The 14548-nt window shown below is 40.4% G+C and overlaps 1 protein-coding gene across 1 annotated transcript; it reads right to left on the bottom strand.

The window, feature by feature from the left end:
* Window positions 1–1470: 1470 nt before the first annotated feature.
* Window positions 1471–13002, bottom strand: fam83fa (family with sequence similarity 83 member Fa). The gene is made up of 5 exons (XM_084570134.1): window positions 12498–13002; window positions 8418–8585; window positions 6766–6887; window positions 3452–4248; window positions 1471–2453 (listed from the first exon to the last, which is right to left on the bottom strand). The coding sequence occupies exons 1-5, from the start codon at window positions 12969–12971 to the stop codon at window positions 2404–2406; spliced, it is 1611 nt and encodes a 536-aa protein (XP_084426260.1). The 5' UTR covers window positions 12972–13002; the 3' UTR covers window positions 1471–2403.
* Window positions 13003–14548: the final 1546 nt, after the last annotated feature.

Raw genomic sequence — 14548 nt, 5'->3', positions numbered from 1 at the left:
GTCTCTTCCGTGTGACCTTGCTGACATTGGTTTTATTTCTTTATTTAGAGGTTTTTCTTCACGCAGAGGGACTGTCCGTGGGACAGCCCCTCTGTGTGTAGAAAAATAAAAATAATAGTGTGATACCTTTATTTCTCATTTAAAAATACTGGTCTTGTGACGTGTGTTTTTAAACAGTGTTGGCTATTTTTGGCTATACTGGCTAGGCTATGTTATGTAGCCCATAGACATATATATATGTCTATGATGTAGCTACTAAATAAATAATCCACAATTTACAACATGCTATATGTGTCCTATAAACAGTTTTTATCCAATAATATGCATACCTTGCATCACTACATACATATTGTACATTTAAATAGGTCTTAAATACCAATATTGTACCACCTAACATTCATTTACTTTTAAATGCATTAAAAATGTAAGTCAATGCTAAAGTAATCCATATTATTTAATATACATTACTCACTTCAAGTAAAGGAATATGTTCCAAAATATTCAAGGGCACGTCTTCTATAATCACAACATAATTTGTGACTTTAGCAAAACCCTCTCCTAATTGTTAATGAAAATGAGTTTTTGTCGTTTAAGAAACATATCTATAAGTTCGTGAATTCATGGATATTTATCACAGACATATATTTTACATTTGTGTACCATCTTATTTTGCATGCAATCCGCTGCTTTGATTCATAGCATGGCACCTACCAGAGACAAATTAACCATAACAGGAATCACAAGCTTGTGGTTGTTGCAAAAAGCATGCACTGTTCCACTGTTTAGCAGGGATGTAGCCATAGATGAGAAATCTGCAGATTTTCAGATGAAGCAGATTTGATTCTGTGAATTTTTGCGCCGTCAAACAGACCGGCAGTTTTCTAGAGAGACTGTGTTTGTGAGACCTTCTTGCTCATTTTTAGTGGAGGTATATAAGAGCCGCACAGAAGTCCTTTTCAGGCTACGGTGCTGAATAACAATTATCTGATCTATTTTCTCATCATCATCATCAGCAGCAGCAGCCGCAAGTCTGTCTTCAGTTATAAGTTGCTGTTTTACGGTAAATCTGACACCCGTGTGCTGCGTCATCATGTTACTGTGACAATAAGCCAAAACAAACACACGCCTTTGTCGTAGTGTCTGGGTTTAGAGGTTTTAAAAATGAGGCAACACGAATTGGAATTATAATTTAGTTTTTGTAAACATCATTTATTGACCAAAATAGTATGACATCTTCCAGAGTGACATTGCTTGTCATGTCAGTTGGAATCCAGGTTAAATTCATAATTTGAGCTCTTAGTTAGGACCGTGAACCACCACCTGACGGGCAGCTGATGATCATCTACTTGGCCTTAGTTTTTCTTGTGTCTCCTGCCTTGTTGGCCCACATAGAGGTCTATTGTCGTTTTATGTTTTCATCTAATCTGAACATTTAAATACACTATCATCTGGAATGAATAAACTGTAGATCAACTGATCAGCAAGATTCAGGAGAGACCAGCTTTGTATAATGGTTTGTAGCTCCAGCCTCCCAGCTAATAGTAGTGGTGCTGGTTTTCCGGCCTTTTGAGCACTATATGTGCCAGCTGACCATTAGCTGTAGTCTTTGCAGAGTGTTTAAGTGTAACTTTTTGACCCAAACACGGGCCACGCAACAGTCAGCCATCTTTGATTGATGTCGGTTTGGTGTGTCCCTGCATTTAGGAACCTGAAAATCTAGTAACATTCATTTAACCACACAAACACATTTCTATTGCAATTTTCCTTTATTTTTACTAAATTTCTGCTACAAAATCCACATATAAAATTTACATCTAAAGTGGTTGTTGAAGATTCACATTTCAATTTCTCCCAGCTTTGCCTGCAATAAAACTAAATCCCAAAGTAAAAGCGCACAGGTCCTTGTACATTATTCACGGCCTGTACAACACACTCTGGCGAACACTTACTCTGTTACCAAGGGTCCTCGGTAAGGCGACGCTCAAGGACAACACCACAACTGATCACTTTTCTTGTCTCCATAGCAACAAGAATAAATAACAACGTGATGTAATCCACCCACGCCACTCGATCATGCCTGGCCTACTCTGTGGTGTTGAAGTTCAAGCATACAAGTGTAACATATTGAAACAACACATTAGAATAATTTAATACAAAACGTAGTAAATTAAAACAATGGCAATGAAATCTCCCCCTAACAGCACTTTGGCTACTCTATCTGAAGTTTTTCTGAAGATGGTTCATTTACAAAATCTCTTTATTGGTGACCTTTGCTGCTGACCAAAGCAGCATTACAGTCCAGAGTCACCGATTGCACTCATCTCACAGACAGTAATGTTCACGCATGCTTTACCACAGTGTCTTCTCTAAAACCAACGACACACTATCTTTTTTTTTGTCATTTCATGACTGGATGCAGTTCTTCTTCTGATGCCGCCGACGGCTTTTGAATCCTGTAAAACAAAAAAAAAGGTTATAGCAGCTTTGGCTTTATTCAGAAGTCCTTATTTATATTAAACGTTTCTACATTAAATCCACCTGGAGGTTACATCTTTGGAAATAGACTTCAATGACAAACGGTAGAAACATTTCACAACAGAATTTTTCTTTAAGCCTATTTTTAGATACGCTTTCAGGCAAAGCGTCAGATGAGAAGACTGATACCACTCTCATGTTTGTCGGGTAAATGCAAAGTAAAACCAACAGCAAAGATGGTGGGTTTCAGATAAAAACTCATGATACAAATCAGCTCATCTCAGACAATCCAATGAATGCTTTGATTCTAGCTGTCAGACATTGCACTTAAATTAAATCCATCTTGTGGATTTTGATAGCTAAACATTTAGTGCAACCCACAATATGTGTGTAAACTTTACTTATATATGTGTCTGTAAAATTTTTGCCAAGTACTTGCACAATGGAATCATACTTTAAGTAATGTTTAGGAACTAAAATACTACACAATTCTTTTCTGTTTTATGAGTCTATAAGCTAAAAACAATGTATTTGATTAAGGATTATCGGATAACAAAATGAGACACTGAATGGTCTTGTATATATAGCGCTACACTCACTGGTTGGTGGACTAAACCAGAGGAATACCAGCCGACATTGGTACTCAAAGCACTTTACAGTGACACATCTACCCATTCGCTCACACAAGCACACACACGTTCACACACCAGGTCCGAGCACTGGGAGTAACTGGTTCAGTGTCTTGCTCAAGGATGTAGCATGTTCAGGGGATGGAAGCACTAACCCTCCAGTTCATGGAGAACCCGCTCTACATACTAAGCCACAGCCAGCACTTTCAATCTGCTGTCACCTTTCAATTTGGAAACATTTCCTAAACAATATCATTGAATAATCCAGAAAACAGTCATCATATAAATGATAAAGATAATGATTATTACACCATTGTCTCAGATAAAAAAAAAAATGAAATACACACCGTCTTCATCTCCTGTGTTGATGGTTTGCAGAGACATACTCCTCTGAATAAGTTTTGACGGCTTCTTAGTTTTGGATTTCAGTGGTCCTGGTTTCTCAATGATCTCAAATGAATCCTCCAGTTCACTTCCTGCGACGCCATTGGTCTCTGACGCTTTGCATGTGGGCGGTGGGATCTGAGGAGTGACCACACCTTCCTCTATAGTCTCTGTACTCTGATTGGCTCCTCTGCCTTTCAAAAAGTGCCTAAAGGAGCTACGTTTCTTCACTGCAGGCCCCTGGTTCTTCTTTTGGCCTCCCTTTGCATCCTCATCTTCCTCCTCTGCAGGTGAACCTGGACTCCGTAGGGGGGATCGGTCCACCTTTTCCTTGCTGTCCTTGCGGGTATAGAGGATACTGTTGTGCAGGCCATTCCTCTGGTTTAGCTCACCCACCAATGAGTCTTTTGGCGTCGACAGGTCTTGCAGCGAACCTGTCAAACCCAGACTGCTCCCAAAGACCAGGGAGTACTTTGGATTGTGGTACTTATGTGCAGGTACCTTCAGGTCAATCTGTTTGGAGTCTCCAACCGATACCTGAAAGCGAGACATAGAGACGGGCGGAGGCCGGATTTGCTCCACCTTTGGCTTCCTGATGGGTGTAGGAAGAGGCGGCTTGGTGATGTTGAACTCCTTGTAGAGGTCCACCTGTTCAGACACGGCGTAGAGCTCTCTGAAGTCACTGTCAAAAAAGTCCACAATTTGTCCCGACATCACAGTAATCGTGTTCCTGTCCATCCGAGACGAACACCAGGTGAAGCTGCAGCAGAAAATAGACGCGTAAAAGACTGATTTTAGATGTTAGTACAGCAATTAAATACAAATAGAGCAAAAACATATATAGTAAAATTTTACATTACTGTAAAATCTGTAAAATAGAAAAATGACAGCAGTTTTGGGGGAGTTGGGGGTATGGGTTGAGGCGGTTATGTGCAGGACTATTTCTAGGCCAGGAGACATGAGAGTGGTATCAATCCTCACTTATAACTCAGTGAGATGGCAAATAATTTGAACTATATGTTGTTACTTTATCTATATAGAAGTGTCATTCACTTTATTTACTATTTTCTATTAGCCCACTCAGCGGCCACATAGCTGAGGCTATTATTTGTGACCACAGAGCTAATAACATTTAGTGATTTTTAACATTTTAGAAGCCCTAAGAGGCAAAGCAAGAGTTTCTATTTGAAAAAGCTTTGAACACAGGACGTTCGCACAGCATCTGCAGGCAGCTCTGCACACAAACCTGATTTTCTTTTACACAAACACCCAGTCATAATGAGGCATCACACATGAGTCAAAAAGACTGTGCTCATTTCACCTGACATGCATCAGGCCCTTCGGTTTTGATTTTAGTCGACTCTTGATGTGTTCAGAAGGTGTACTGAAAGCTGCGTCATTGCTGTTGTGGCCAGCAACGTGGTTTACCAGAGGACTCAGAGCTGGCAGACAGATGATGGGTGCAAATATATGTCATCTGTATTCAGAAAAAAAACTTGTCAAAAGCCTTGGCTCTCCTTACCGTTGTTGACAAATGTAGATGTAGTAATTCTGGTTAAGCATTTTAAATAAGGAGCCAGAAATCTTAACTGACAACAACAGATTAACCCCTAGGGCCTTCCCACATTTAAACTGATGACTGATCGCAAGAATGCTTCAAAAACTATTCCAGTCACTCCTTAAGTTTAATGTGCTTCAGAAAGCCTTTAAGCAGTTATTAGCGTGATGACTTACTCAGATTTGTTTTCATTGTGTTGGAGAAACCGTTTCACCCCTGCCAGCCAATTAAGATTTTATTTCGCAATAATAAATAAATTAAAAGCTATACAAGTTGCTTTTAAAGTTTCTTGAGTCATTTATATATGTAGCAAACCACGCTTCAAATTATGTCATATAGGCAAGAACATTTTTATCCTAAACATCTGGAGAACTGATGCCTCACAGCAAGAAGGCTCCGGGTTCGAATTCAGGCCGACTGGGCCTTTCTGTGTGGAGTTTGCATGTTCTCTCTGTGTCTATGTGGGTTCTCTCTGGGTACTCCGGCTCCTCCCACTGTCCAAAGACATGTTGGTTAGGTTCATTGGTGATTCTAAATTGGCCGTAGGTGTGCATGTGAGTGTGAATGGTTGTCTTAGCCCTGTGATAGACTGGAGACCTGTCCAGGGTGTACCCCGCCTCTTGCCCAATGACAGCAACCCCGCGACCCTTAACAGGACAAGCGGTTACAGAAGATGAATGAATGAATGAATGAACATCTGGAGAAGTGAGTCTTGTAACTTTTGTCAAGTCAGAAGCAGAAAGCTTTGTCAACTGGATAAAAAAACTGTTCTTGATGACCATCCTGGCAGAAACTGATGCTACATTCAAACTAGCGTCTGCTTCACCCGTTCCTGTGTTATACTGTATATACAGTCATTGCCCATTCCTACCAAACACATAAATGGGAGTTGTAGCTCTGACTGTGAGCCAGACTGTACAAAGACGGAGAGCGAGCAGCTTCTCAAAAGTGAAGCCAACGCAAGTAGAGCTCCCCCTGGTGACTGGCTGCAGTATAGGTCATAAGCTCCACCCCCTACATGGGATGGGACTTGGGTCAAACCAAAACATTAAAATACAGGCAAAAGATTTTTTTTCAAGGATGGTTTCTGTCATTTTAGTTTTTCTGATAAGTTTAATTTTAGTGAGCTATTTAAAGCTTATAGAAACAGGATGTGACATCATGATGATTACCAGTTGCCATGCAAACCGATCTGTGAAACAGCCCCGTAGGACCATGAGAGTAGGAAAAAATAAATAAGTACAGTGTATAATCCAACATTTCTTTGTAACGGGTGAGGTAGCACAGAGCTCAGTATTAATTAAATGAAAAGGCAAGTGAATCTAGAGGAAGTGTGGGTGGGTCATCGATAACACGGCTCCATGTGGCTCCATTCTCGGACCGTACTACTATCAGAAGTCTATCGGCGTCAGTTTAGCCAGGAAGTGGGAACGCATAGTATATACAGCTTATGGTGTGAACGCACCATAACGTTGTTGATCATTATCATAAAATGCTTCAAGTTCTGCTTTCATAAGAAGTAGACCTGATTCGTCTAAAAAACAATGCAAATGATTATTATTTTAAACTTTGTGACGGGGAAACTCATTCATATGAACCAATTCTAACCTGTTTCTGTATTGTATGTATTATAGATGAATAAATCTGGATAATCGATCTACTTTCTCTCAGTTTTTAATCTTTTTTTTCTTTCTTTTTGGTTTCTTGTTGGATATTCACCTGTAAGACCCGAACATGACTTTCTCTCCGTCCACCAGCATGTATTTGGAACTCAGTGAGCCGGGCAGTTTTCCAAAGGACAGGGCCAGTCCTGCACCTCTCACCATCCGCACACGGAGGTTCTGTAAAGAAACGCCCGCTTAGTTACACATTTCAAATGTCTTAGCATCACACAGGTGAGCCTGAGTAAACTCGTACAGCCTCCGCCATCAAATAGCACGGCTGTATCGTGCATGACCAGTTGATTTACAGAGATGCCAAGTCAAACTGTGCCGTCACACCTAGCAACACAGAGTCAACTTAATCAAGTAAGAAAGGCTAAAACCCAACCCCTTCAGCAACTGTGTTTACTTAAAGGGAAGAGAAAGGGAAGAGGAAACAGATAGCATATGTAAATAGACAAGCAGACAAGATGGGAAGAGGTTTTCCTTCGGCATCAGCTCCGGTGTGGAGGCTAAGCATTGAGTTACAGTCTCTGGATCGGTTCTCAGGAACTATGAATGTTCATTTGTAAGAAGTAAGAGTAACATAGCCCAGCGCTCTGAAAAGGCCTTTCATCGCCTTATCAACTGACACCACTATGAGCAGCTATTCCAGTTAAAGTAGGCTGCAGCTACAACACTCTGCGTGGAGCAGATAAGGCTGGGTATTGTGTTGCTGTGGGGATAGGGTAACCGTGTGGCTCAGTGAGCTGCTGTTCACTCTTGATCCGTTTCAGCACTTACTGTCACTTCTCAGGCTCTGAGGAGAACAGACCTAAATGTCCTTTCTTACCGGTACTTAACATTTTACTTCCTGGGCACAAAAATGATCCTTACTAAAAATGTCATTCACCTGTTTTGCTTTTTTAGGTAAATTCATTTTTGTATTCTTCTTCCACTTTCTGTCAAATGTCTTAACTGTGTGTCTTGTAATTTTTGTAACAGTTTCAACTTTCTTCCGATTAGTAGAGCTAATGCAGGACTGCTTATTTTGAATACAGTGTGTGAAGCAAGAACATTTTACATTCAACTTCCATTTTAGTTTAACCATGAAATGGATAGCTTGTTTTACACGAAATTTATGTAAAAGATAAAAAATAACCCTCTTTTACAGCCAGTTACAATTAGTTCACCAAGACTGCTGTAGAAATGAATGAACTGTTACCAGATCTAAGCAGCACAGTGTGATATTTTATCAGTTAAGTTTATCTGTGAATCATCCACAGTGTCCGGGACTCTTTTCCTGGACGGAAGGTGCTGTGTTTCCCACACTGGATACCTCTATTGTGTTGATGTGAAGGCAGAGATCTCAGTATCAGTGGCAAAAAAAACCTGACTATGTGGTCTTTTTAGGTGGAAACACACTAAGCCTTTAAGAGATTTGCAACAGAGCGGTTGATCTAAAATAAAATACACAACAGTCCAATTACTGTCATGTTTCAACAGGATATGTCTTAACTAGGTCAGCCTTCTTTGAGGTCCTTAAACTGTCAGGAATTTCCCATAGAGAATGACGTGCAATTTAATCCACCATCATTGTGTACGCAGGAGTAGGGAGCATTGACCCACTGAACCATTTTGCTTGCTCATTTGCTCTTTGTGTGCCGTGCTGGCGAGCCTCCTCCCTCTGCAGTGCTCCATCATGTTGTGTTTGTCGAGCTCTCTCCTCACCCGCAGATGCACCGCGTTAATCTGCAGCCGAGAGCACATATCCAGGAAATGGGGCACTCCCTTGGCCTCTAGAACGGCGTAGACAGCCACCCCGCGCCGCGACGAGACATCCAGCAGGTCCTGGAGGATCTGCAGGTCTGTGAGGAGGTCCATGACGATGGCTACCACCTGGCAGACGCAGAGGAGGATGTAACAGTCAGGGAAGGAAACCAAGAACATTTACACAAGTAGAAACTGGAGATGCTTGTGTTTATCCATTGTTTACTTCAGTATAGTTCAGACCTCTTAACGATCTACATAAACAGCACAATGCAAATGTCTACCTTACACTGTCATGACTGCCTTTGCCTTCAAATTGCTCTTTGGAGCTGCCAGCATGCAACATTTAGACTAATAAAAGTTCTCACCACTCCCACAGGCAGTTTGCACAATGGGCACAAAGGCGCTAACTAGTCATTACTGTTATGATGCAAAATTTAAACCTCATTTTCCAAAGACATAACAGTTGATACATCACAAGAACGTGTTTTTCCAGGTTGCACTTTGGAATAACGCCAGCAACGGTTATGACTCTCATGCACCGTGCGTGTTCAAGACCATCACATGACAGCTCAACAGGTTCACAGTATATCCTGTTGTGTCCATATTGGTTCAAGTGTGACAATGTTCAGCCGTGAGCACATTTTCCGTCTAGCACAGGACAATAAAGTTTCTTTTTTTATTACGCAAATATGATATGTGTTTGCAGTCAGGTGTTTCAGTTTTTATATCCTTGAGTGCATTTAAAGCGATCATGTGACTCCTTTTCCATTTCCTCATTGCGCCACTGATGTACATGTTTCATCCAGCAGGATAATTAGTCATGGCAGCGAGGAGCTTAAATGACATCACTCTTTAAAATAAACAATGTGTGAGGTGTTCAGTATGTCATTAAGTACTCATCTCAGCTAATTATGTCCTTTCTTAAGAAAAACACCCTTCCAGGGAAGAAGGCAGTTTGAAAGGAAATCCGGTTTAGGGATTAAACTCTGATTTCAGAGGTCTTTCAGGTTGGAGGAAGTTTTGATCCTGCTGCAGTACAGATGTTCAACAAAGTCTGAGCTGACGTTCAGCGTGAGACGGTGTCCAAAAGCAGACGAACAATATCAGGGAGAACTTTTGTGGGCTTTTCTGGAAGTAATTAGTTTCATGTGGTAAAAATTGAAATGACAAAAATCAGGTTAAATCACTTTATTATGATTAAGGCTCTGCAGATCTGTCTTTCTGGTTCCTGGTCTTTGTAGGAGGACTGAAAATGCTGTGTCTCTGGCTGGTTGTGCTGTTTCAATGTGTGTTACACTACCATGTGGAATATTTCGAAAAGGTTCATTTACTGTGGTCTACTGCTGTCTGTTTTTTGCTGGGCTTGGGGCTTGTTGTGTGTTGTCGATAAAACCTTCCGACAGACACCCGGACGCGTTCCTAAATGTCATCTTCTGCAGTGCTGCTTTTACTCCTGAATGTGGTTCAACCAGTAACATCAGAATCCTCCACCTACCACATCGCACAGCTGAGCTTCCTTTCTTGATTTCAGATAATGATCTCCAAGCTATCATTCTAGTGTTAGCATGTGTTCGTGTGAAGGCCTTTCTGCAAACGCCACAACCTGAGTTTCAGAAATGTAGAAAGACTCTAGGAGTCTTCCGGGAGCAATCTCAGTGAGTTATTGGCTAATTCAGGGCTCTGAAATCGGATGACACAGAGGATTAAGTTATGCACTAAAGTTTGTTCAGTTAGAGTTCTGCTGAAAGGGCTGCACAGTCTGCTCTGGATATGTTAACCATCCTCCACTGTGCTCCAAGTCTTTTGCTCTATCACTATAACCTGGGGCGCTGCACGTTACATCAATCACAGGAGGGTGTTCTTCTTTTTAGCTCCAGCTTGCATACCTGGGAGGTCAGCCAGCACATTAATGGGAGAGGAAAAAAAAGTCAAACCCGGGCTTAAGGATCGTGGGGGAGGTTTAATCTTTCTGGTGCATGTCCTGATGTGCATCTGACATTTAGAGCCGTCTCCATCTGCACCACAGATGACTCAACCTGCCAAAACTTGCACACGGCCGTCGTCGGTTTACTACCAATAAAAGGTCGATTAAACCCTCGTTGGTTTTTTTTGATTTTTTGATTTACTGGAACATTCTGCATGAGTAACGTTTGACACTTACGAGGGTTATATAAAAACTGCGCTAATTGATTGATTCGCGGATGATTCGCTTTGTTGAGATTAGAAATAAAAGCACTTATCGTGTGTGTTTTCTTTTCTTTAGCTACTTCTGTAAGTAAATATTAAGCAGTCAAAAACAGCTGAATGAGAGTCACTCAACACGGTTTCTAAATTTGGTATTTTATGAAAACATTTCTGGTAACTTCTGCTCTTGTTTTTATTTCCACTTGAAGTAGAAATACTGACAAGTATTGACTTGTTAAACCTGTATGGACCTCTATGTACCTGTTCTGTCCCTGCAGTTAAATCTGAATCGCAATCGCTCTATAGCCGGTTCATTAGGTACACTAAAAACTAATGCTTTCTGCACCCTTTAGGGACTGTGTCCAGGGAGCAATTTGGGGGTTAGGAGTTTGATCAAGACACCTCAGCCATGGACACGGGGTGAAGGCGAAGATGGGACATTTCGGGCCTTAGTTGCATCTCTAACCACTAATCCACAGCTTCCCGAAACATAATTCAACATAAATCAAACTCCTTACAGCTTTTTCGGTCGAATTTAGTAGTGCCATTGAAGAAACACTGGAAAACATGAGGGGGTTGTTAAAGTGTGAGGCAGTGCAGGCTGGAATCAAACCGACACCTCTGGTTCTGGTATTCAGCATTGGTTTTATTTAAGTGAAAGAGCTGTTAATTCAGCTGTGTTTTCATTTTAAAGGATGTGGTCTGTAGTGCTAGTGATTTTGGATTGTGTTGTAATGACAGATGTTCCTGTTATTTTGACATGCATTTCAGTCAGCAGGGTAGGCTAACAAACAGGAACACTTTTGTGTTTAATTTGATCCAGTCTAAAAGATCCACCAACCACATCCTCCAAAATGATCAGCTGAATGACCTTTATGGTTGTTGTTTCATCACATTCATTAGTGTACCTAATGAACTAGCACGCGAGCATACATTCCGAGCCGTGTGCAAAACTGGTTTATCTCCGAACTAATGCAGATATTGTTAGTCATAGATCACAAGTGACAAAACAACGTCTTCACAATGGATTATTTAATTTAGCTGACAGTCCAAAACCCTAAAGATGCACATCTATAAAATGGGGAAAAAAACTGTGAAAATGTATCGGTTTGATGATGAAGTTGTAAATACTTGGTGTTTTTGACTGAAAAGTGACAGGAGATTAATAATTATCTGCATTGTGCTGGCAGATTCTCACTTTAGCTTTTATATGTGTGCATTTAGGCCACATTCAGTTCAAAGAAAACCTTTTTTGAGCTGAACCTGAGAGCGTCATTCCTTCCATGGAGTCATGAGTTCATGTGTAGAGTGACAGTAATTAGCCTCAGCCCAGACACAGTCCCGCTCACATGATAACCTGCAGCCAATCATTTTAAACACTCTATTTGCAGTTGCTGTGGGCAAAGTAGGGTAGAGACTTTATGATTTTTCTTTCTTTATTGCACCACATGGTTTTTAAGCCTGTGAGAATTTGCTCACAGAAGCTTGGACTTTGAAGTTTAGCCCAGTTCTTTGCAGATTTATGAATCACAGCATGTCAGTTTTAGAGCTGAATCTTTTTTGAGTAAAAATACCCTTAAAATCCTCAGTTATCATTGAGATTTTTTCTCTATTTGAAGTTATACGTAGTAGAAAACAGGTTTTTTGTTGTTGTTTTTAATTAGTTTTTCCTCTCACGTTTTCGTCCTAATTCTTTTTTTATATTTAAAATTTAAATAACTAAAACAAGAATAAAACCAACGGACTAATGTGTCAAAACACATTTTCTGTAAACTAGTTTCAAGAAAGAGAAGAGATGTATTATTATGAGGTAATTCAAGAACTATTATTGGCTCTTAGTGACTCGAATATTACCTTGTGCGACTCCTGTATGAGCCTCCTCACCACCTCCTTGATGTGAGGTCCGGGTTCTTTGGGGGGATGGGTGTACACGGACACCCGGGTCACCCCCTTGTATACTCCACTGCTGCCGGGCCAACCGATGTCAAGAGACGGGACCTCGGTGTCTGACATCTGGGGCCAGTAGGTGGAGTGGACCCCGGAGTCCGCGCTGGAAGACCCCTTGGACTTCTCCTGTTCTCCGGACTCGGAGTCGCTGTCCGTGTCGTACTCGTGAAACGTTTTCCGGATGACTTTGACCTCCCTGGCGCAGAGGAAGTCCTTGATGTGGTCCTCTTTGAGGCGCATCTTGAAGGCCCCGTCCCCGTTCCTCAGCAGCTGCTCCAGGGCCGCACGCTGCTCCTCGCTGTAGTAAAACTCCGGCCTGGACTCCGGTACCTTCTCGTTGACGTGCTCATCGTCCATGCACACCAGCTGAGACTCCGCCATGGCCGAGTAAACTTCCTCCCGCTGTCGATGCTGCTTCTCCAGTCGCTGCTCTGATGCACTCCGTGGTACCTGTCCGGACAAGGTATGGGAGGAGCCCAGGTAGAAGGAGGGGGCGGGGCTAACAGCCTGATATAAAGGTACCCAGATTATTAAACGACTTCCTGCTAGAAATCCTTTAGAATAAAATTGCGGAATATTAGTTTTGAAAGACCTAGTCTAAGAAAAAATACAGTATACATTATACTATATTACAAATAAAAATACTGCATTTTAAACTTTAATAAGCCATACATTCCTTACTACATTTAGAAGCTTACACTTACAAGGTCGTATAACCATACTGCACAATGACTTTTGTCAAATTACTGCATCCGAATCAGGCTTACATACAATACATTATTAAAACCTCAAATATGAAAAAATAAATGTAAAAAATACCTGGTAAAAGTACCCCATTCAAAACTTTTGATGGGTTAAAGAAGAAATGCCATATTGTACGAATAGTGAACTATCGGTTTAAAGGCCTTATTAAGTACAAATAGAAATGCCACACTGTATCCTATAACTTATTCCACTCCACGGAACAACACTGTACTACAGTACAAAGTACTGTGACCAGTACGTCTATAAGTAAAACTGGTTAAATCATTCCACTACAAGTTAAAGTACTATGTTTGAAATTTAACTAAAATTGTAATAGCACATGGTAAAATTATACCACGCTCAAAAATACTGCATTTAAGACAATTACTTTGTGAAAGCAGAAATACCACACTGTATAATTGCTCTACTACAAGTAAAAAAACAAGTACTTGCTTCAAGACTTCACGTAAAAGTATAAATACCAAACTATAAGAATACTCCATGATAAGCATTTAGATGCTTATGCTTAAGTGGCATTGCCATACTCTTAAAATACAAATAAAATCTTACAAATAAAATTTCTCCACTACAAGTAAAAGCGCTACATGAGAAGCCTATTTAAAGTACAATTACTGTACTGTAAAAATACCTAGTTGGGAGTAAAAGTACTGCATTAAAAGCCACAGTAGAAATTTCACATGATAAAAACACCAGTTATGAGAAAAAATACAATATTCAAAATATCGTATTTTATATACCCTAACCCTAACCCTTATATAATATATTATTAAAATATACTCTACTCCAAGTACTAAATCCAAGAACTACTTAAAAAAGTGGCATAAATAATCATTCAGATCTCTGTTACATATCAATCTGATAAAATACTACTACTATACTTAATACGAGTAATACAGTTTACTTAGAAGTGAAAGTACTGTGCAAATATCTAAAGTAACTAAAGACTAAAGTTGACAAAATGCTGTGGAGTAAAAAGTCCAATTTAAACTTTTTGACTGTTGTAGAGGTAACAGTGGAGCTTTTTAAGACCCAACTCTCCTTGCTCGTGATGCAGTTTTTCTAGCTTTGCGCATCTTAAGAAACTTTAAAAACCTCTCTAAACATTAAAGACAATAAACATCATGGCCTATCACAAGGAATGTGTGGAAAATGAGGATAAACCTTAATGCTAATCTCTCCGTAAAAGACAGCAG

Source organism: Chelon labrosus (genome assembly GCF_963514085.1).
Source record: "Chelon labrosus genome assembly, chromosome: 21".
Classification (NCBI taxonomy): Eukaryota; Metazoa; Chordata; class Actinopteri; order Mugiliformes; family Mugilidae; genus Chelon; species Chelon labrosus.
The sequence above is the reverse complement of the archived record's forward strand: the minus strand, read 5'-3'. Positions and strand labels throughout refer to the sequence as shown.

Excerpts from the sequence above, each read along its gene's own strand:
- fam83fa (XM_084570134.1), bottom strand. The coding sequence starts at position 12,971 with ATGGCGGAGTCTCAGCTGGTGTGCATGGACGATGAGCACGTCAACGAG. Across the intron at positions 8,586-12,497 it reads TCATACAGGAGTCGCACAAG|GTGGTAGCCATCGTCATGGA; the intron begins GTAATATTCGAG and ends TGCGTCTGCCAG. Across the intron at positions 4,249-6,765 it reads GTCATGTTCGGGTCTTACAG|CTTCACCTGGTGTTCGTCTC; the intron begins GTGAATATCCAA and ends TTTCTGCTGCAG.